Source organism: Myxocyprinus asiaticus, chromosome 40 (assembly GCF_019703515.2).
Source record: "Myxocyprinus asiaticus isolate MX2 ecotype Aquarium Trade chromosome 40, UBuf_Myxa_2, whole genome shotgun sequence".
Taxonomy (NCBI): domain Eukaryota; kingdom Metazoa; phylum Chordata; class Actinopteri; order Cypriniformes; family Catostomidae; genus Myxocyprinus; species Myxocyprinus asiaticus.
This window is the reverse complement of record NC_059383.1, coordinates 8731293-8753777: the sequence shown is the minus strand read 5'-3', so window position 1 is coordinate 8753777 and position 22485 is coordinate 8731293. Positions and strand designations below refer to the sequence as shown.

Here is a 22485-nt window from a genome sequence, read left to right as displayed (position 1 = left end):
AATTGTAAAAGTTTAAGTGTATTTGGCTAAGGTGTATGTAAACTTCTGACTTCAACTGAGAACTATATACGTACAAAGTTTGGTGACTGTAGGTGAAAATGGGGGTGCTACAGAGGCCGTCTTACGCGCCCATTTTAAAGGGGGCACTACAGAGCTCCCCCTGCACACCCTCTTGGGAAGAACTCAAATGTGCAGAAGATGCTGGGAAACCAAAGAATGTACAGTAGCTGGGGGATTCGTCTTAAGAAAAGTGGGCAGCTTCACGTCATATGGGGTCATATCAACACAGGGGTGAGATTAGAATGACTAAATTCTCATTTTTGGGTGAACTAATCCTTTAAGAACCAAGGGATGGTAAACTTTTGAACCGGATCATTTGTTTAAATTCAGACTATCTTGTGGAATATATGTGAGTATCTGTTGACAAATAGCTTCTTCAAGGTAGTACTAAATACATTTTTATGATCCCTCTTATTTTTTAAAATGATAACACACGGACGCATCAGGGTTTTAGGTGCACAGGCAGTGCACAGAACTGCCCCGCATTGTGCCGTTTTCTGCGAATTAACTAGACAATCATGTCCGTGTTTAATGGCCCTAATATTAGCAGTGGGCTTTTCCAGTGTATTCGGATGTAGCATTTGCAGTCAAATCATGTAATATCACTTCTCAGCGAGTGCTAATTACTACTGTGTTGAACTAGTTGTCAGATAGAGACTAAGAAAGAAATCTTAGTATAGACTATTATTTGTTTAGATAGGGATCATTTTAGATAAAACTAAACTAAATTGAAAGGACAAATTGAAAATGAAGTAGAAATAAAAACTAAATTAAAATTGGAAACAATAATATCTCTGGTTGTAATGACTAACACAGCTTTCACTTTCTTTTGTCTATGTTTGAGTGGAGGGGAAAAAGCAACATATTACTGAAAAGTCAACAGAACACAATAAGAAGTGTGTTGAAGGACAGTTTTGTCTTCATACACCTGAAGCATATGCTTTCATTCTGAAAGCACTTTCAAGTTTGTTCAGCAGGATACTAATCATAATATACATATATATATGAAATGCAACAGTGTTTTTGTTACATTTATAATGACAAACTGTTTTTCTTATATGTGAAGGTTAAAATAAGCTTAAAATATTGAGGTTGAGTTTACGGTTACAATTTGAATTCAGACTGAATTCGGACTCGGCCTGTTACGGACTCAGTCTTGAGTCAGACTCGATTGTTTAAAGACTCAGAATTGACTCGAACCCAACACTAGCTCTGAGTGAGAGGGGAATGTCTGAGGTAAACTTTATGAGAGTTATAACGATGTAGAGAGAAAAGAAAATGTATTTTGTGGCTGTTATTTTATATTTACTTCATGTCTTCTGAAGACATGGATTAAACCACTGGAGTTTTATAGATTACTTTTATAATGCATTTATGTGCTTTTTGGATATTCAAAGTTCTGGCAACCATTCACTTGCTTTGTATGGGCCTACCGAGCAGATACATTCTTCTAAAAATCTTCATTTGTGTTCAGCACAAAAAAGAAAGTCATACACATCTGGAATGGCAAGAGGGTGAGTAAATTATGAGAGAATTTTCATTGTAAAATGTTTTCATCCCTTTAAATCAAACTGAACAGAACACAAAATAATCAAACTGAAAAGAGAAAAGAACAGATTAGAACACTTAAACAGAAGAGAATACAGTTGAAGCAAGAGCATTAAGCTATTTACATTAGGTATTGCAATTATTACAATACACTTATTATTATGGAACAATGCCTATTCCATCTTCATTGTATGTAAGGAATGATTATGATCAAAAACACGGCACATGCACTAGTTAATCATTTATATCCACCAGCACACACTCACAAACAGCATAAAGCAAGCAAATGCTCACTGTCACTTTTATTCAAACACTGCCTACACATGTGACAAAGAGTGAGATCAGCACACAAACTCATTTGAGTTCTATTCAAAGCGGCTGCCTAGGAAGCCAGAAGAGCTTTTTCTCTACATCCTTTTTTCTCTCAATGAACGAGTGACGTGCCTCGGCCTCACTCCACCTAAACCCCCTCCCCTCGGGAAACAGAGTGGCCCATTCATAGGAGCGCTCAGCCAATCAGAGGCCAGGGAGAAGCGGGGGAGGTCTGTGACGAATAGGTCACCTGTATTACATCACTGAGCTCCAGGAGCAGCGAGTGAGGAATCAGAATGAAGGGCGAAGCCCCCCTCCACTCTGTTTCTCTCAATTTCTCCGGCATGAGTCAGAGGCAGTCTGATTCCCTTGATGCACTGCGGAAGCGTAGCATGACATCTCCTCGCTCTCAATGTATGTGTGTGTGTTTGGAGGGCGGGTGGGTGAATTAGTCTCTCTGCAGCCAATCTGAGCATCCCAGCATTCAATATCACTCCTCATTCATAAAAATATGAAATGTGGATGTAGATAACTGGGTTACATGGCTGGCCAACAATTCTGCATCTAAAAGACTCTGTAGGGCTCTTGTATTGCTCCATGATTTAAATTTTAATTTTAGGGTGATTATATGGTGGTAATGATCATGCTAAATGATATCCAATGTAATAGAAGTTACAAGAAACACATTTCTGGTTTGGTGTCGATGGCTGTGAGGGTACAGAAGACCATAAAGCTTGGATTAGGTTGGGAAGCACTGCTCTAGAGTCACAGCCGCAGGTTAAATCATGATTACTGTGATGGTGCTGATTGCAAGAGCAAACCTGGGTGATAAAAGATGAGCAAAGAATCAGAAATGGTGATTGAATGACACCGTTTATAAACAGAGGGATGAGAGAGATGCAGAAGACGAGTGTGAGCAGAATACACTGCACTCATCACTGCCAACAGCAGCAGCCTGCCGATGAGTCACCAATTGCTCGGCTGTCATTCCCGGTAACAAGCCCACCCTCACCACGGTAACCAGTCATCGCGAGTCCTCGCACTGTTCGATTGACTTTATCAGCACAGAGTCAGACACACACACACACACACACACACACACACACAGACCGACAAAACATCTATGGCAAGTGTGTGTGAAGGAGGGGATGAGGGGGGGCTGTATGACTCATAAGTGACTAAATCCCCCCACCCCAACCTATGTGCTGAGCCAGTACCATGGTACAGTGATATATCACACAGTTATGCCATGGTACTTTTATATATGGTACAGTATGATAACTATATTCATATGTCATAAGAAATACATGGTACAGCAAAGAATATAATGGCAATGCCATGCACTATGTTAAAAAAAAAATAGTATTATCATAAAACATGTGAAAACATTACCATGACACCATGCCGCAAAAACCATGGTACTATTATAAAAAACATGGTATTACTATAGTACATATCAAAAGAAATATAAACAAATGAAAATGTGGTATTAACATGATACCATGACCAAAAACAAAGTATTGCCATGGTACATGCCTTAAAAAAACAAACATGGTACTATTCAGTTAAAAAAAAAAAAAACATGGTATTAAAATGATAATAAATAAATAAATAAATAAATAAAAACATGGCATTACCGTGGTATCATGCTACTTTTTCTTTTTAGAGCAAACACATTCACTCTTTACAGTCATACCCCCTCTTCAAATTCAAATGGGACTCTAGTCACCTTGGAAAGCTATTGAGGATATTTTTAGGGCCCCTGAGTGTGAGTGTGTTTGTGGAGATGACTGTCAGTGGTAGGAGAGTGTGAGGTTATCAAATGCTTTGTGCTTCCTCCAGGAAGTCACACCAACAGGAGGAATGAGAGCTGCTGGCTTCACACCTCAAATCGACGGCACAAACAGGCAATAACAGGAGACAGCCTGTGCCTGCTCCACAAACCCACACATGCATACACACAACTGTGCTGCATTGATTGGCTATTAGCTAGGCATTACTGAATATCACGGATGCACAAGCCATGAGATAAATCTTTTAATATATCTGTTTAGTATTTATTAAAGGATGGTTCACCAGTTAATGAAAATTCTGTCATCATTTACTCACACGTATCGTTTCAAACCTGTCCGACGTTCTTTCTTTCACAAAACACGGGTGAGTAAATTATTACATAACTTAATTTTTTTTTTTTTGGGTGAACTATCCCTTTAATTTCACACGACTCATTCATTTTGTAGACATAATATACTGTATTGCCTATCAATCATCTCCGGCCACAAAAACAGAAATGTGCTCTTGTTGACATGAATATTTATCCCCTACATCCGACCACAGAGGAAATCAGGTCCAACTAGTTTGATTGGTTTAGCGACTTCAGGAAAGGCTGACAGTTGAAAACAGAGTTTTTACACAGTTTGCAAAAGCCTTCTCTTAGACCTTCCTTAAAGTCCAGATTATAAGTATAATTACCTCCAAAATCAACCTACTGTAAAGAAATGGACAAAAGCTATTCCATTTATATGTGTTGTTTTTAAGTTATATAATAAAATTGTCATTAGAAAAATGCAAACTGCCACATGACTGTTTAAATGTTTTTTTTTTTTTTTTTTTTTTTTTGCAAAAACCATTACACTACAATTCTTTAAATATTAATGAATATATATTTGTGTACCTTTACAATACATTATAATGAAAAACTAGATTTTTTTTTTTTTTTTTTTTACATCTACAAAAGAGTGAGTGGTGCATGTCATGCAAAACTCATCACAGTAATGCTAGGATGGTTGCCTGGGTGCTGCTATGTGGTTGCTTGGGTGTTCTGGGTGGTTTCAAGAGTTTTGTTAGGTGGTCGTATGCTGGTCTAAGTGGCTAGAGGCCACGAGGTAGACCAATATATAGGTTTCACCAATTAATCGGTTCTGATAGTTGCTTTTTGGTTATCGGTTATTAGCAAAATAATCTATGCCAATAGATGCTGGGTTTTTATATATATATATATATACTTCCATTTGAGTGATTTAAATTGAAGCAAGAGCATGCAAAGAAAAATGTGACTAAAGTGAAACACCATGCATTATGCACCAAATCTTAATTTTTCTGGTTATTTTGGGGATTTTGTTTGAACAACTGCATCTGGGATTTTAATTTTGGACTCTTGTAGTCTATATGTCTTTGCTCGTCATAGTAAGGAAAGACTAAGAAATTGATTTTTAACATTTAATGAATCAACTGTCTGCCAGTTATTCCGTTATCTGCCTATTCCTCTAACCTGGTCCCTCTTAAAATGCAAGTATACGCTGTAAAAAATGATTTTGCCTTTTAGTTATCATGACTAAAATGTAAACTTAGAATATCTATCCTGGACTGACCTTGTTGAGATACAGTAACTTAATATTCCAAGTTTTTGTTGGCTGAACTTGTGACAAGTTATTGAACTTTGAAAAATAAATCAGCTGAAATAGAAAATATAAGTCAAGAGAAATACGCACATCACGTTCAAGTATTGGATTCCCAGCATGCATTGCAGCATGAATTAATTATTTCAAATTGCAGTTACTGTCTTTTCATATATATTATATATATATATATATATATATGAAATAAATGATATTTTTTTCTGTCTGCTGCTTTTATTTATGCTGTTGGTCGTTGTGTTTGTCACTTAGTTACGTCATGTAACAATACATCAAAGCTCATCTTTTAACTCAACTATGTGTTTGATGATTGTCACCATTGTGATTTGCGTGAAGAGCTGAGGCATGCCTTCTTCTCGAGCTTAAATATGATAGAGGGATCAAGAGTTGGTATTTGATCATCATCTGGCCATTTACGATCAAATGGCAGTTTATTTTACTTCTGACAATGGGATGGCCCAAACTACTTCTATGGTTATCAACAATATTAAACTTCTACAGGTGCATCTCAATAAATTAGAATGTCGTGGAAAAGTTCATTTATTTCAGTAATTCAACTCAAATTGTGAAACTTGTGTATTAAATAAATTCAATGCACACAGACTGAAGTAGTTTAAGTCTTTGGTTCTTTTAATTGTGATGATTTTGGCTCACATTTAACAAAAACCCACCAATTCACTATCTCAAAAAATTATAATATTTTGACATGCCAATCAGCTAATCAACTCAAAACACCTGCAAAGGTTTCCTGAGCCTTCAAAATGGTCTCTCAGTTTGGTTCACTAGGCTACACAATCATGGGGAAGACTGCTGATCTGACAGTTGTCCAGAAGACAATCATTGACACCCTTCACAAGGAGGGTAAGCCACAAACATTCATTGCCGAAGAAGCTGGCTGTTCACAGAGTGCTGTATCCAAGCATGTTAACAGAAAGTTGAGTGGAAGGAAAAAGTGTGGAAGAAAAAGATGCACAACCAACCGAGAGAACCGCAGCCTTATGATTGTCCAGCAAAATCGATTCAAGAATTTGGGTGAACTTCACAAGGAATGGACTGAGGCTAGGGTCAAGGCATCAAGAGCCACCACACACAGACGTGTCAAGGAATTTGGCTACAGTTGTTGTATTCCTCTTGTTAAGCCATTTCTGAACCACAGACAACGTCAGAGGCGTCTTACCTGGGCTAAGGAGAAGAAGAACTGGACTGTTGCCCAGTGTTCCAAAGTCCTCTTTTCAGATGAGAGCAAGTTTTGTATTTCATTTGGAAACCAAGGTCCTAGAGTCTGGAGGAAGGGTGGAGAAGCTCATAGCCCAAGTTGCTTGAAGTCCAGTGTTAAGTTTCCACAGTCTGTGATGATTTGGGGTGCAATGTCATCTGCTGGTGTTGGTCCATTGTGTTTTTTGAAAACCAAAGTCACTGCACCTGTTTACCAAGAAATTTTGGAGCACTTCATGCTTCCTTCTGCTGACCAGCTTTTTAAAGATGCTGATTTCATTTTCCAGCAGGATTTGGCACCTGCCCACACTGCCAAAAGCACCAAAAGTTGGTTAAATGACCATGGTGTTGGTGTGCTTGACTGGCCAGCAAACTCACCAGACCTGAACCCCATAGAGAATCTATGGGGTATTGTCAAGAGGAAAATGAGAAACAAGAGACCAAAAAATGCAGATGAGCTGATGGCCACTGTCAAAGAAACCTGGGCTTCCATACCACCTCAGCAGTGCCACAAACTGATCACCTCCATGCCACGCCGAATTGAGGCAGTAATTAAAGCAAAAGGAGCCCCTACCAAGTATTGAGTACATATACAGTAAATGAACATACTTTCCAGAAGGCCAACAATTCACTAAAAATGTTTTTTTTATTGGTCTTATGATGTATTCTAATTTTTTGAGATAGTGAATTGGTGGGTTTCTGTTAAATGTGAGCCAAAATCATCACAATTAAAAGAACCAAAGACTTAAACTACTTCAGTCTGTGTGCATTGAATTTATTTAATACATGAGTTTCACAATTTGAGTTGAATTACTGAAATAAATGAACTTTTCCACGACATTCTAATTTATTGAGATGCACCTGTATATTCAGTTTGCGTTTAATAACAATGAAGTTGATTCAATTAAGAACTAAGGAAGTCAAGTTTACTTAAAAAGAATATTAGTTATATTGACTTGTCAAATTTATGTTCTGTTTAAACAACTCTCCCTCTGATGTCGAAACAACTTACAATTTTAAGGCAACACAAACACTTTTTCAAAATGAATCTTAAAATTTCAAGGCAATAAAATATATATATCCGCCAGCCAAAAAAAAACTAGTCAGTCACTTAGAATACTACTAATTATTACAAACACTATTATTAAACACTAAACACTTAATACTTAGGGATAGTGGTTTGTTCAAATCCCTAACTCCAAGTATGAGCAATATTATTACTAATACTTGCTTTAGCAAACACCTAGTAAACAAAAAATCTAGTAATGAAAAATACCAAGTTCAATGTACAATGTTTATCTTTGTTGCAAAGACAGTTTAAATGCTTACTTAAATTTCTCATACCAAAAAACAAGAGACAAAAAAAAAAAAAAAAAACATTTACACCAATCTTTGAACACTAGAGACATTTAATAGCAGTATCTTATTTACAAGCAAATACATGTGCACATCCATTGGAATTTGCTGGGTGACCGCAAAGCTGCATGGAAAACAAGAGTACAAAAGAGTAACTTCCTGCGTCGTGGATAAGACCCAATGTGACAAGAGCAGACAAGCCACAGCAAAATCATGCATGATTAGACAGAGAGAGATCAAACGGGCCCCTATCGTGGCCATTGCTCAAGGTGGGGGAGAGGCATCCGGACTAAATGCATATTCAAAGGATGGAAGAAATGTGCAGTGCTGTTAGCCGCATAGTATAAAAGTTTGACTGCTTGAACTGGAACAGAGAGAATACTAAAGTCTTCTTCATTGCAAAAAGCTGTTTTCTCTGTTTAAAATCACTTTAACATCAGGACATTTCTTTGCATTCACTGCACAAATGGCTTTTAAAAATACCACTTTTATGGAGTAAAGTCACTTCATTTGCAGTCTAAAATAAAAAAGCTCGCACATTAATGAAAACATTATCATTATTTACTCACTCTATTGTTGTTCCAAACCTGTATGACTTTCATTTCTTCCATGGAACACAAAAGTAAAACTGTACCCTCACTCGTCATTAACTTTCATTGCATCTTTTTTCCATATGTCAATCAGTCTGTAATATTCTCTATGTGTTAAGAAATGTTATACGGATTTGAAAAAAACATAATGATGACAGACTTTTCATTTTTTGGAGAAAAATACCTTTAATTAGCCATTAATGTGCCTTCTGGATATTCATGTAAAAAGCATATCTTGATTTTGGTCTCAATAAGCCATTTGAAAATCTACATGATCAATATAAATGCTTGAACCACATCAAAAGTGTCAACTTGGAAACACTAACTTTAATTTCATGTCATTTAGAGGGACAGAGAGAAAGAAAGAAAGAGAAGAAAAGCATTGACTATCAGATTCAATTCATTTTGCACTGCAATTCACAAAGAGAAAAGCTCCTCATGAATGGTGACCAGCAGTGACTGGTTGCCTTGTCAAACGTCACTGAAGGAAAAAAAAAAAAAAAAAATACAGATTGAAATAAAAGATGAGCAATACTTCCCCCTAGTGGTTAACTGGGAGAATAGTGCATGCCAGTACTACAGTTCTCATACAAAAGGCTTTTTAATACATCACAGACTTGATTGCAAATAGCACTCAACATCAAACCACTAATAATTTCAGGTATAGAGCTGTTAGCATCCACAACTTTACATCTAGAAACATAGAAAGAGTATCTTTGCCATCCAATAGCCAAACAGCATTTTTCAATAGCAGAGGATTTTCCATCGCTCTGGAATTCCGTGGTCTTCTTTTGAGATGAGTAGATTACAGATGGAAGGATTTTTTTTCTTAAATATACTTTCCCCGCTGGGTCCACGGCTCAACGCAGGCGCATAATTGTGTTTTCATTTCCACCAAGTGACTGGAGTAGATGAAAATGATCATTATTCATGTGCTCACTTTACTGGACTTACTGCCCAGTCATTATTTTACAACTTTGCCAGAGCTGCTCACAATGCCAAGTCTATTCTTAGTCCCACTGCTGAACACAATTACACTGTGATCACTGCTGTATTTGACATGAAAACAATGGCATAAGCAATTCTGAAGTCAACATGAAGCTTAAAGTTTGAGTACCAATTTTACTTTCGAACTGTACATTAAATCAGAAAAAATAAATGGGCGAGACTTGATTTTATCCATCAATAACTTACTGGACTGCGCTATTATTGCAATAACATTTATTACACTGAAGGAAAATTCCATGCTTAATAGAAGTAACTCTCAGTCAACAGCATTTTTGCACCATTTCTTCGTTTTCATATATATATATATATATATAAAGGCGAAAAGCACGCAAAAGTCCATACATTTTAAAATACACACTGTCAAAAGTATAGCCACAAGACGAAACATTATCTGTGTTAATATGATTTTAGTGTGACAAAACCACAGAAACAACGAAGCTGTAATATTGGATTTAACTTTGCACAGATAACATTAGCAAGCAATTTTATTGCGCTACAATGGTTCATGAACGATTCGTTATTTTTTTTTAATTCGTAAAAATTTGAATTGGGAATAATGAGTAGTCTCAGAGAGTGATTTGTACATTTGGTCGCGGCCGCACATGTGCAACATTTAAAGCTCGTGAATTAAGCCTATGCCGCTTTTACATGACAAATTAACAAAAGGCTTAGATCCAATGACCCAGTTGGAAGGTGAACTAATCATTTTTGTTTCTTGTAGAGCCTTTGCGGCTGTCGCGTCACGTGACAAATGAACGAAAGTGTTGGGCCAGAAGACCCAGTCGAGTGAACTAATCATTACGGTTTCCCAGAATTCATCTTTGGCTGCAACATTATGATTTCCTAATTCGGAATTTGATCAAAGTTTGCATAAGTGGACGTGTTCAGTGAATTTGGCAATTGAAAATTTAAGACAGCTGCTCCCTGCATATTCAAATAAAAGAAATGACTTGAATAAAGATTACGAAAGTGAGACTCAAAGATCTAAGTCAGTAAAATTGCCCGATTTTCCCTTCACTACTACTTTTCAACAGTCTGTTTAGTGACATTTATGGACTGGCCCTATTCACTTACAGTTGAAGTCAGAAGTTTACATTCATCTTAGCCAAATACATTTACACTCAGTTTTTCACAATTCCTGACATTTAATCATAGAAAACATTGCCTGTCTTAGGTCAGTTAGTATCACTACTTTATTTTAAGAATGTGAAATGTCAGAATAATAGTAGAGAGAAATATTTATTTCAGCTTTTATTTCTTTCATCACATTCCCAGTGGGTCAGAAGTTTACATACACTTTGTTAGTATTTGGTAGCATTGCCTTTAAATTGTTTAACTTCGGTCAAATGCTTGGGTAGCCTTCCACAAGCTTCTCACAATAAGTTGCTCGAAATTTGGCCTGTTCCTCCAGACAGAACTGGTGTAACTGAGTCAGGTTTGTAGGCCTCCTTACTCGTACATGCTTTTTCAGTTCTGCCCACAAATTTTCTATCGGATTGAGGTCAGGGCTTTATGATAGCCACTCCAGTACCTTGACTTTGTTGTCCTTAAGCCATTTTGCCACAACTTTGGAGGTTTGCTTGGGGTCATTGTCCATTTGGAAGACCCATTTAACTTCATGGCTGATGTCTTGAGATGTTGCTTCAATATATCCACATAATTTTCCTTCCTCACGATGCTATCTATTTTGTGAAGTGCGCCAGTCCCTCCTGCAGTAAAGCACCCCCACAACATGATGCTGCCACCCCATGCTTCACGGTTGGGATGGTGTTCTACGGCTTGCAAGCCTCACCCTTTTTCCTCCAAACATAACAATAGTTATTATGGCCAAACAGTAAAAAAAAAAATTCATCAGACCAAAGGACATTTCTCCAAAAAAGATCTTTGTCCCCATGTGCACTTGCAAACTGTAGTCTGGCTTTTTTATGGCAGTTTTGGAGCAGTGGCTTCTTCCTTGCTGAGCAGCCTTTCAGGTTATGTCGATATAGGACTCATTTTACTGTGGATATAGATACTTGTCTACCTGTTTCCTCCAGCATCTTCACAAGGTCCTTTGCTGTTGTTCTGGGATTGATTTGCACTTTTCGCATCAAACTACGTTCGTTTTTATGAGACAGAATGTGTCTCCTTCCTGAGTGGTATGATGGCTGATGGCCTGGAAATTGCTCCCAAGGATGAACCAGATTTGTGGAGGTCCACATATTTTTTCTGAAGTCTTGGCTGATTTCTTTTGATTTTCCCATGATGTCAAGCAAAGAGGCACTGAGTTTGAAGTTAGGCCTTAAAATACATCCACAGGTACACTTCCAATTGACTCCAATTAGCCTATCAGAAGCTAACTGGCTAATTGCCTAAAGGCTTGACATCATTTTCTGGAATTTTTCAAGCTGCTTAAAGGCACAGTAAACTTAGTGTATGTAAACTTCTGACCAACTGGAATTGTGATATAGTCGATTAAAAGTGAAACAATCTGTCTGTAAACAATTGTTGGAAAAATTACTTTGTGTCGTGCACAAAGCAGATGTCCTAAACAACTTGCCAAAACTATAGTTTGCAAATATGAAATTTGTGGAGTGGCTAAAAAAATTAGTTGTAATGACTTCAGCCTAAGTGTACGTAAACTTCTGACTTCAACTGTATACTGTAAGTGCCTCTCTGTAACTGCGATTTTTGCTTTTTTTTATTATCTATTGCAGTCAAAATTATTTATTTTTTATTTTGTTTGTATTGATCAACATTAAGCCACAAATCATGTGATTAAGCTTAACTTGTTTAAACCCGGAGTATTCCTTAAAGTTTAATTGTTATTCAATTTCTGTCTTAACTATTGGTAAGATCTTAGAAAGCCTGGATTACCGACAACAGTGTGACAATGCATAAATAGATATTTTGCTGTTAACATTAACCAACTGCCCAAAAAGGATGTGGTTTCAGAGGTGGAGCAAGCTATTACATTTTGATGAAAGATGAAGACTGTTTTTTTTTTACTTTAAAAAAAAATATATATGTACTGATGCACAATAAGCCCAGGGACGTGTATGAAATAAGTAAATGTGGTCAATTTCTAATTTCATGCCGACTTTCAAATATATTTATTCTACAATAAAGAAACAGGTTTTTTGATTGTGAAGTCCAATCAATCAGTAAAAGATAACGAAAACTAAGGCAAGTTCATGAACTTAAATAAGAGTAGACACAGAATAGCTTGGCTATCATGTAAAACAAACTGATAGGAACCTTCAATAGATGAAGAGAACTCTGGTCCGAGGGAGAGTAGAAAATGAATCTGCCATTTTGCGGATCCTGGCATAGTTGATAAAGCCTCTGAGGAAGAGCAGGAAACCTAGAGGACAGGGAAAATCTTATCAGTGCTGCATCTGACTTGCCTTTGAACACTTGGTTGAAATGGCATTTCAATTGAAATCGACAAGGCACATTATTCCAACAAATGACTGAAAATAATTTGGTCTCTAAATGTATTTGCACATTTGAAACAAACACACACATAAATGCATGAATAACATTATATCAATCCAGATGCACTTATTTTAAGAATATTAAGATAGCAAAAGCACACGTTTCAAGCAGAACATTTCACAACATACAGTTTGTTCAGTTTAAAAACAATAGATATACTGCTCAAAATGAAGACAAAACATATTTGGACACTTTCTGGTTGTAAAACATTACGGGACATGTCCATAGTTAATGTGATGAACTAAAACTGTGGTTACTCTGCTAAGGGTTTCCATAATTTTCATATAAATCTGACAACGCATTCAAAAGATATATGTTTTTAATAAAAACATATACAGTATTTCAGAAAACAAAAAGAAGATGAAGAAGAACAATGAGAATACCTGCAAGCAGAAATGATCTGGGATAAGCCCTGAAACGAATTAGTACACACAACACAAAGACCTCCAGTACAATATAAATTCAGCTGTAACACTGATCTAGGTAGGGTTCAAAGCCACATCCTTTGGAACTACTGCGGAGTACTTTACACACTGTGCCACTCAGTTGACATGGCTGACTGATGGCAAAGAGGCATGCTGAGGTTAGAGTCAGCACAAAAGTGTGGGTTATCTTTTGAACTATAGGTGGTGCTGTATCTACTCCAGTATCCTCAGGACATGATGTTGATGATGAATACCAATTTTAAATTTTAAATCAGACAGACAATGCATTCAAAAGATATATCACTTTTTAATAAAATTCAATATGACGGAGACAGTATGGGAAAAATCGGTAATGTTGAAATCCTCATGACCCATGGAATCCATAGAGAACAACCTCATGATTTTTGGACATTAGATTAAAAAGCTTTGGGCAAAAATAGACATTTTTCACATTTCTTGACCCATAGGTGGTGCGGTCACCAAATTTTGCCCTCAGATCATGGTCCTAATGAAGCATACCATGTTTTTTTGTTTTTGGTTTTTTTTTTCTCAATAGAACGAAGCGTTGTGTGATATAGCCTCACTACCTGTTTTACGTCTTTGTTAATTTTGTGTTAACGTTACTTTTCAACAAAAATCAATCAGTCGAAAATCAAAATTCGGTTTATTCATTCTGTGTGGCTCAGTCTGGAGATTATTCTGAGCCATTATTTAGGCATATGGTATAAAATTTAAAGGAATAGTAGTGAAAAAATTATAAATTAAAATACAATACAATATTGTGGCAGACAGGTAAAGCATTGATTTACAAGAAGTGGTTTTAAAAGACAATATATTGTTTATTTCCATATTACTGGCATAAGCCCATCAATGAATCACTGAATCATTGGCCTATAGCCCACAGCAATCCATTTTGCAATTGAATTAGTCAATCTGTCCGAGGTAGGACGTCTATGTACAAATGCATCAGACAGATGCTTTTGGAGCATCACACTTTGGTTGTGTAAAGAAATAAACGCAGGATGTTGTGTCAAGTTAAACGTAGTTTGAAACTTAGAAAAACACATCTCGAGATCCCTACATTTGGAATTGCGCTCCGTCCAGTTGTGTTTGAACGCAAGACCGTGTTCTCATCTTCTGCTATCTGCTGTCAGCATGTGTGGTTTGTTGTCTGTACAGCTGTGCATTGCATGTTTGCTAGAGTTGCGCTTACTGCCCCCTGCTGACTGAGATGGATAAAAACATGAAGGTGAACGTTCCTTCTTATGGCATGATTAATTGTTAATTTTTTAACGCATGATTAATTGTTAATTTTTTAACGCATTCTTTTTTAATTAAATCACACTGAATTAACGTGTTAAATCGACAGTCCTAATTGTGAGATATCATAATCGACATTATATTGGCCACCCTGCTCTTTAGATATAGTCATCGGCCAAAAAACAAAAACAAAGGTCAAAAACTACTTCATACATCCACTAAAACTCTTGCAGAGTGCCCTGTTCTTCTATTCTAATCTTTTCTATTTGCAAAAGTAACATTTGGGATTCTAAAATGTATTTTTCCTATTGACACACTAAAGCTGAAGATATAAATAACCATTTTAAGACAAATGTTTTTGTGAAACATCTTCAGTGCCTAAAACTTTTGCACAGTACTGTAGATGGTGTGTTTTGTCTAGTTATACTTACCAAGCACCAGGAACACCCACCACAGCCAGTACTGCCCATCAAAGTAACCAGGGAAATAAGTAGAAAACTGAGAAAGAGATAAAAAAGACAATGAAGAGCAAACACTAATCATGTCAGAACTTGCAATGTCATGAACTAAAAGTGTATCACCGTACAAAACAGAGGCAGCCAATGAAAATCTTAGAATCTAACCACATTAACACACATAGGCTGTTCTATAATGTTCTCAAATACCCAGCCTCGACATATTAGTTGACATTACTATGTTAAGGAAACCAAGGGTACACTATAAGACACAAGCTCATCACCCTTTGATGTTTCAAGTCCGTGACAAAATTCATAGTAAAATTGCATACCTGTAACAGACGCTACGATAGATTAAAAACAACATCATGTTTTTAAGAATAAACTCGCTTGTTGATATGTGCCTGAGTTTGTTTAAAAAATTAAATAATAATAATAAATTTAGATTTCTTAAAAGTCTGTCATCAAACAAATTGATAACTGATATAACACACATACACACACACACACACACACATACATATATATATATATATATATATATATATATATTAACATGTGTAAATATTTGTATGAACATAAAAAGATTCAACAACTAAGACATAAACTGAACAAGTTTCACAGACATGCGACTAACAGAAATGGAATAATGTGTCCCTGAACAAAGGGGGGGTCAAAATCAAAAGTAACAGTCAGTATCTGGTGTGGCCACCAGCTGCATTAAGTACTGCAGTGCATCTCCTCCTCATGGACTGCACAAGATTTGCCAGTTCTTGCTGTAAGATGTTACCCCACTCTTCCACCAAGGCACCTGCAAGTTCCCGGACATTTCTGGGGGGAATGGCCCTAGCCCTCACCCTCTGATCCACAGGTCCCAGACGTGCTCACAGATTAAGATCCGGGCTCTTCGCTGGCCATGGCAGAACACTAACATTCCTGTCTTGCAGGAAATCACACACAGAACGTTCAGTATGGCTGGTGGCATTGTCATGCTGGAGGGTCATGTCAGGATGAGCCTGCAGGAAGGGTACCACATGAGGGAGGAGGATGTCTTCCCTGTAACGCACAGCATTGAGATTGCCTGCAATGACAACAAGCTCAGTCCAACGATGCTATGACACACCGCCCCAGACCATGACGGACCCTCCAAATCGTTTCCAATCCAGAGTACAGGCCTCAGTGTAACGCTCATTCTGACCATCACCCCTGGTGAGAAAAAAACCACTTTTTTTCGTCAGTGAAGAGCACTTTTTGCCAGTCCTGTCTGGTCCAGCGAAGGTGGGTTTGTGCCCATAGGCGAAGTTATTGCCGGTGATGTCTGGTAAGGACCTGCCTTACAACAGGCCTACAAGCCCTCAGTCCAGCCTCTCTCAGCCTATTGCGGACAGTATGAGCACTGATGGAGGGATTGTGCGTTCCTGGTGAAACTCGGGCAGTTGTTGTTGCCATCCTGTACCTGTCCCGCAGGTGTGATATTCGGATGTACCGATCATGTGCAGGTGTTGTTACACATGGTCTGCCACTGCGAAGACAATCAGCTGTCCTTCCTGTCTCCCTGTAGCACTGTCTTAGGCGTCTCACAGTACGGACATTTAAATGTATTGTCCTGGCCACACCTGCAGTCCGCATGCCTCCATGCAGCATCCCTTTGGCACGTTCACGCAGATGAGCAGGGACTCTAGGCATTTTTCTTTTGGTGTTTTTCAGAGTCAGTAGAAAGGTCTCCATAGTGTCCAAAGTTTTTATAACTGTGACCTTAATTGCCTACCGTCTGTAAGCTGTTAGTGTCTTAACGACCGTTCCACAGGTGCATGTTCATTAATTGTTTATGGTTCATTGAACAAGCATGGAAAACATTGTTTAAACTCTTTACAATAGAGATCTGTAAAGTGGATTTGGATTTTTATAAAATTATCTTTAAAATACAGGGTCCTGAAAAAGGGACGTTTCTTTTTTTGCTGAGTTTATATACAGTATACACACACACACATATACACACACACACTGGCGGCCAAATGTTTGGAATAATGTACAGATTTTGATCTTATGGAAAGAAATTGATACTTTTATTCACCAAAGTGGCATTCAACTGATCACAATGTATAGTCAGGACATTAATAACATGAAAATTTGCTATTGCAACTTGAAAACAAAATTCAGAATTTCTTAAACTACTTCAAAGAGTTCTTATCAAAAAATCCTCCACATACAGCAATGACAGCTTTGCAGATCCTTGGCATTCTAGCTGTCAGTTTGTCCAGATACTCAGGTGACATTTCACCCCACGCTTCCTGTAGTACTTGCCATAGATGTGACTGTCTTGTCAGGCACTTCTCACGCACCTTACAGTCTAGCTGATCCCACAAAAGCTCAGTGGGGTTAAGATCCATAACACTCTTTTCCAATTATCTGTTGTCCAATGTCTGTGTTTCGTTGCCCACTCTAACCTTTTCTTTTTGTTTTTGTGTTTCAAAAGTGGCTTTTTCTTTACAATTCTTCCCATAAGGCCTGCACCCCTGAGTCTTCTCTTTACTGTTGTACATGAAACTGATGTTGAGCGGGTAGAATTCAATGAAGCTGTCAGCTGAGGACATGTGATGTGTCTTTTTCTCAAACTAGAGACTCTGATGTACTTATCCTCTTGTTTAGTTGTACATCTGACCCTCCACATCTCTTTCTGTCCTTGTTAGAGCCAGTTGTCCTTTGTCTTTGAAGTCAAGTAATTTTTATTTGTATAGCACCTTTCACAACACACATCGTTTCAAAGCAGCTTTACAGAAAATCATGCAGAAAATGAAACTGTAATATCTATAATATCTTAGAGTCATCATTGTGTAGTTTGATAAAATACGATTGTGAATTATGTTTAAAAATAAGTAATTAAATAGTAATTGTGTTTAGAAACCCAGTGAGCAAGCCGAAGGCGACTGTGGCAAGGAACACAAAACTCCATAAGATGTTGGTTAATGGAGAAAAATAACCTTGGGAGAAACCAGGCTCACTGTGGGGGCCAGTTCCCCTCTGGCTAACATCATGAATATAATGCCAATATTACTTATGTATCGTGCAAGTCATGGTTTAAAATTAGTAAAATAAGTAAGTGTTAAGGGCCAGTGTTTAAACAAAGATTTTGTAAGAACTGTAAGATTAATGACTAATGTCTTTGAAGTTCATCCTGGACTAACTGCAGAAGTTCACATAGATGCATTGTCCTTTGTTAGTTGGCTGGTGAAGGGTTTTGTTGGCAATTAACTGATAGTCTATGTATTCCATTATAAGAGAGTGTAGTCAATCATTATATCAAGGTGATGCAGGCAGAGATCAGTGAGGTGCATCACAGTTCAACCGGCTGGTAATTTCGGTGAGGTCTATCCTAAATCCAAGGTTCAAGCAATGGCATATGACGTATCCCATGTCTTATGGTTGGAGCTGGCATCAGTTCATCTTCTGATCCAGAGGAAGACTGTAGTGTACACCTTTGCATGAAATCTTCTGGTTTTTTTTTTTTTGGCAATTTCAAGCACTGTATAGCTTTCATTCCTCAAAACAATGATTTACTGATGAGTTTCTAGAGAAAGCTCTTTCTTATTTTTGACCTAATATTGACCTTAAGACATGCCAGTCTATTGCATACTGTAGCCATTAAAAACAAAGACAATGTTAAGCTTAAAGAACCAAATAGCCTTCAACTGTGTTTGATATAATGGCTAGTGATTTTCTAGTACCAAATGATCAATTTAGCATGATTACTCAAGGATAAGGTGTTGGAGTGATGGCTGCTGGAAATGGGGCCTGTCTAGATTTGATCAAAAATGACTTTTTTCAATAGTAGTTTTTTTTTACATAAGTAATGCCATGACTATACTTTGTGATTAGTTGAATGCCACTTTGGTGAATTTAAGTACCAATTTCCTTCTGAAACAGCAAAATCTGTACATTATTCCAAACTTTTGGCCACCAGTGTATTTCTTAGGGATGTGCGGAATGATTAATTTCACTTAAGTTTAAATGTAAATTTTGGAGTCGACTAGTCTAAAATAAAAATAAAAGACTCAGAAAACAGTCAAAAAAACATTGAGAGTTTATGCGACCCATTTTAAATACTTACCAACAGCCAAATCCGATACTAAATTCCACTGAAAAGGGGCATTTATCTGTGCTGTGCTTGCCTTGCATTATGATCATTGCACATTAAATACAGTACATGACACACATTGAATCATTTTTAGCAAATACAGGCATATTTATTGAAAACAACTGAATAGTGCAGGACCAATATAGCAACCCTAATAGCCTGTTCTAATCGGAATTCACCAAGTAAAAGTTACTTAACATATTAAAGCAGTCAGGGCATTGTTGAAAATAATTCACAGGTAAACCAGATCTATGAGAGAGAAAAAACGTGCTGAAAAGTTTTTCACAACGTGCATTAGCCTATAATCTAATATGACAGCTGTTCGGTTAAGAATGGAGAGCATGGAGAAGCACCGTCAGTGACGTCACTTTGCACTTTATAAAGACTTCAAAGAAGATCATAATAATCATACAGTTTAATGTGGAGCAGTTGCTGCATCAGGTGCGTCGTCAGTGATTGTGCTGTTTGATGCACTTAAAGAGTTGTTTCTCTCTAGCGCATTACTTACATTTCACTGCTAGTTTCTATGTTTTATAATGTATACATGTTTCCGCATATTCCGCAAAACTGTTTGTTTTTAACACAAGCGAGTCTTCGTTAAACTTCAAGCAAGCGAGCGTTCACATCCGCGTCAATCAAACTGATCGCAGTGGAGAAAGGGAGTGCAATCATTTTGATTAAACTCATGCAACATCATACCTCGACTTCAATTTCAATATAATCAATCGTGCAGCTTTCATGGATATCACACTGATGTCTCAGGTCAAGGTGTGCCAGTTTTTAAAGTGTTTTAGATGATTTGTCCTCCTCATGCGAGTGCATGTAATAGCTACAATAAGCAACAATGCTATTCTACAGATAACTGTACTGTATTAAACTGTATAACGCTGAATATAATGTAAAATAATACTAAGGATCCATATATTTGATAATCCTGATAATGTAAAATGTAATGTCTGATTTCACCAGTAAATTTATACTATGGCAAGCATTATTTTACTGGATAAAAATACACATTTAAAAAAAATTATAATAATAGTTTAGCAACATGTAATCAGTGACGATATGTTTTTAAAACTTACAATATTTATTTAAAATACTTAAAATGCATGTAATCAGTGGCTGAGTACAAGCACATTTATCTAACATAATTTCAACAATAATTTTCAGCTGGGCAGAATTATTAATATTTCTATTCTGGTGTCATCATTGCCCTCTGCTGGGCAAATTTTTTGTCCCACTTTATCCCTGATGGATCGTTTCACTCTTTAATGAGCAGCACTTTTTGTTAAGTTTTACAAGTGAAGAAAAGGAACTGTTTCGCATATGTCCTGAAAGTAATAACAACAACAATACATTCAAACTTAACTTTTTGTGATTCAGACTTTGTTCAAAGTTGTGTCAGAGTATAGAATTGTGAATTCAGTACTGTTAATTGAACCAAATCCATCCTCCCTTTATAATTTTTTTTTTTTATCATATTATAATAAAGGAAACAAAACTTAGTTTTTTAACTGAGTAATCGATTACACTAAGATTAATCGATTATCAAAATAATCGTTAGTTGCAGCCCTAAACATGTCAACATGGTCTGGTGAAAGACGGGACCTGACGCACATGAGGAAATCCTGCACTTGAAAAAGCCCGTTTGGTGGGAAGCACAGATTTAATGACTCAAATGTAAAAACATCCATAGCAACTTGCAAGCTAACATTTCGCACCACCACCAAAGTGAAACCTGCTCTTCTTGTGAGTAGGGATGTGACGGTATCAAATTTTCATATCACGATAACTGCTGAAGCATTTATCACGGCATACGGTATTATCACAGTATTGTATAGAATTACAAATTGGGTTGAAAGATAAATGAACTTTATTGTTGTTCTTAATTACAAGATTTAGTTACTTGTTTTGTACTTTTTAAATGAAATGTTCACAAAGAAAGTAACTTTGCAAAGATTAAACCATATAAGTTTCAAAGAGACCGGAGTCCAGTGATTCTATTTTGCATTTATCTAATTTATTACGGTTTGTTTTTATTGCAACTGAACAAGTAACAACAGTGGTAACATTGAGAGAAAAGTTTAATTGAAAAAAAAAAAAAACATGAATTCTAGAGATTCCTAGTAATTTGGTATGTCTTCCAATTACTGTAAGTGTTAAGAGTGTTGGGAATGTTGATTTATTGATGGAAATGCTACAGTGCATTCAGAGAAAATTAAAAAAATTTGGTTAATAGGTTACCTAGAAATCTTCACGGTATTTTTAAGTGCTCACGATAACAATATTGTGCATGTCAATTATCACGGTATACCATATTATTGAATATCGGCAAATTTCTACTTGCGAAAGGAAATTTCATGCACGCCGCGAGAGAGAGGCAAGCAGCATGTGCAGCCTGAGGTGAAATAAAACTCTGTATACATCTGCTCCAGATATCCTCTTTTTAAATAATTTTATTATTAATTTTATATAAAATGTAACATTAACATGACAGTAATTTAAGTGCAGCTTTTGTAAATATATAAAGCCAAACATAAATGTTAAAACATTTTGTAAGTTTAATGGGGAAAATTTTTAACTGACTAGTAATTCCAGTGTCGATTTCCAGCATCAGTACCGTTTAGTCGACTAGTCAACTTGCACATCCCTAATATACGTATATATACAGTATGTACATTAATATACAGTGCCTTGCAAAAGTATTCAGACCCCTGATCAGTTCTCTCATATTACCGAATTACAAATGGTACACTGAAATTTCATTCCGATTGATATTTTATTTTAAAACACTGAAACTCAATCAATTAATGTAAGTTGACATTTTGTTTTTGTTGGGAAATATTTTTATGAAAAATAAAAAAACTGAAATATCTAGCTTGCATATGTATTCAACCCCCACACATTAATATTTGGTCGAGCCACCTTTTGCTGCAAAAACTGCTTTAAGTCTTTTGGGATACATATGTACCAGTTTGCACACAGTGACGAAGTGATTTTGGCCCATTCTTCTCAGCAGATTTGCTCCAGGTTGGTTGGGTGACGCTTGTGGACTGCAATTTTCAAATAGTGCCACAGATTCTCAATAGGATTGAGATCAGAACTTTGACTAGGCAACTGTAGGACATTTATCTTTTTGTTCCTGAGCCACTTCAATGTTGCTTTGGCCTTGTGCTTGGGATCATTGTCATGCTGAAAGGTGAATTTTCTCCAAAGCTACAGTTTTTT

At 36.8% G+C, this 22485-nt stretch overlaps 1 protein-coding gene across 1 annotated transcript in view; it reads right to left on the bottom strand.

Annotated features, from left to right (window-relative positions):
• Nucleotides 1–7942: 7942 nt before the first annotated feature.
• LOC127430443 (NEDD4 family-interacting protein 1-like) overlaps nucleotides 7943–22485 on the bottom strand; it is a 30082-nt gene continuing 15539 nt past the window's right edge. Inside the window, exons 6-8 of the mRNA XM_051680207.1 lie at nucleotides 15099–15165; nucleotides 12743–12848; nucleotides 7943–9399 (exon numbers count right to left, since the gene is read on the bottom strand). Coding sequence (XP_051536167.1) covers nucleotides 12745–12848; nucleotides 15099–15165 — 171 coding nt within the window. The 3' untranslated portion in view covers nucleotides 7943–9399; nucleotides 12743–12744. The remainder of the gene's footprint in view (nucleotides 9400–12742; nucleotides 12849–15098; nucleotides 15166–22485) is intronic.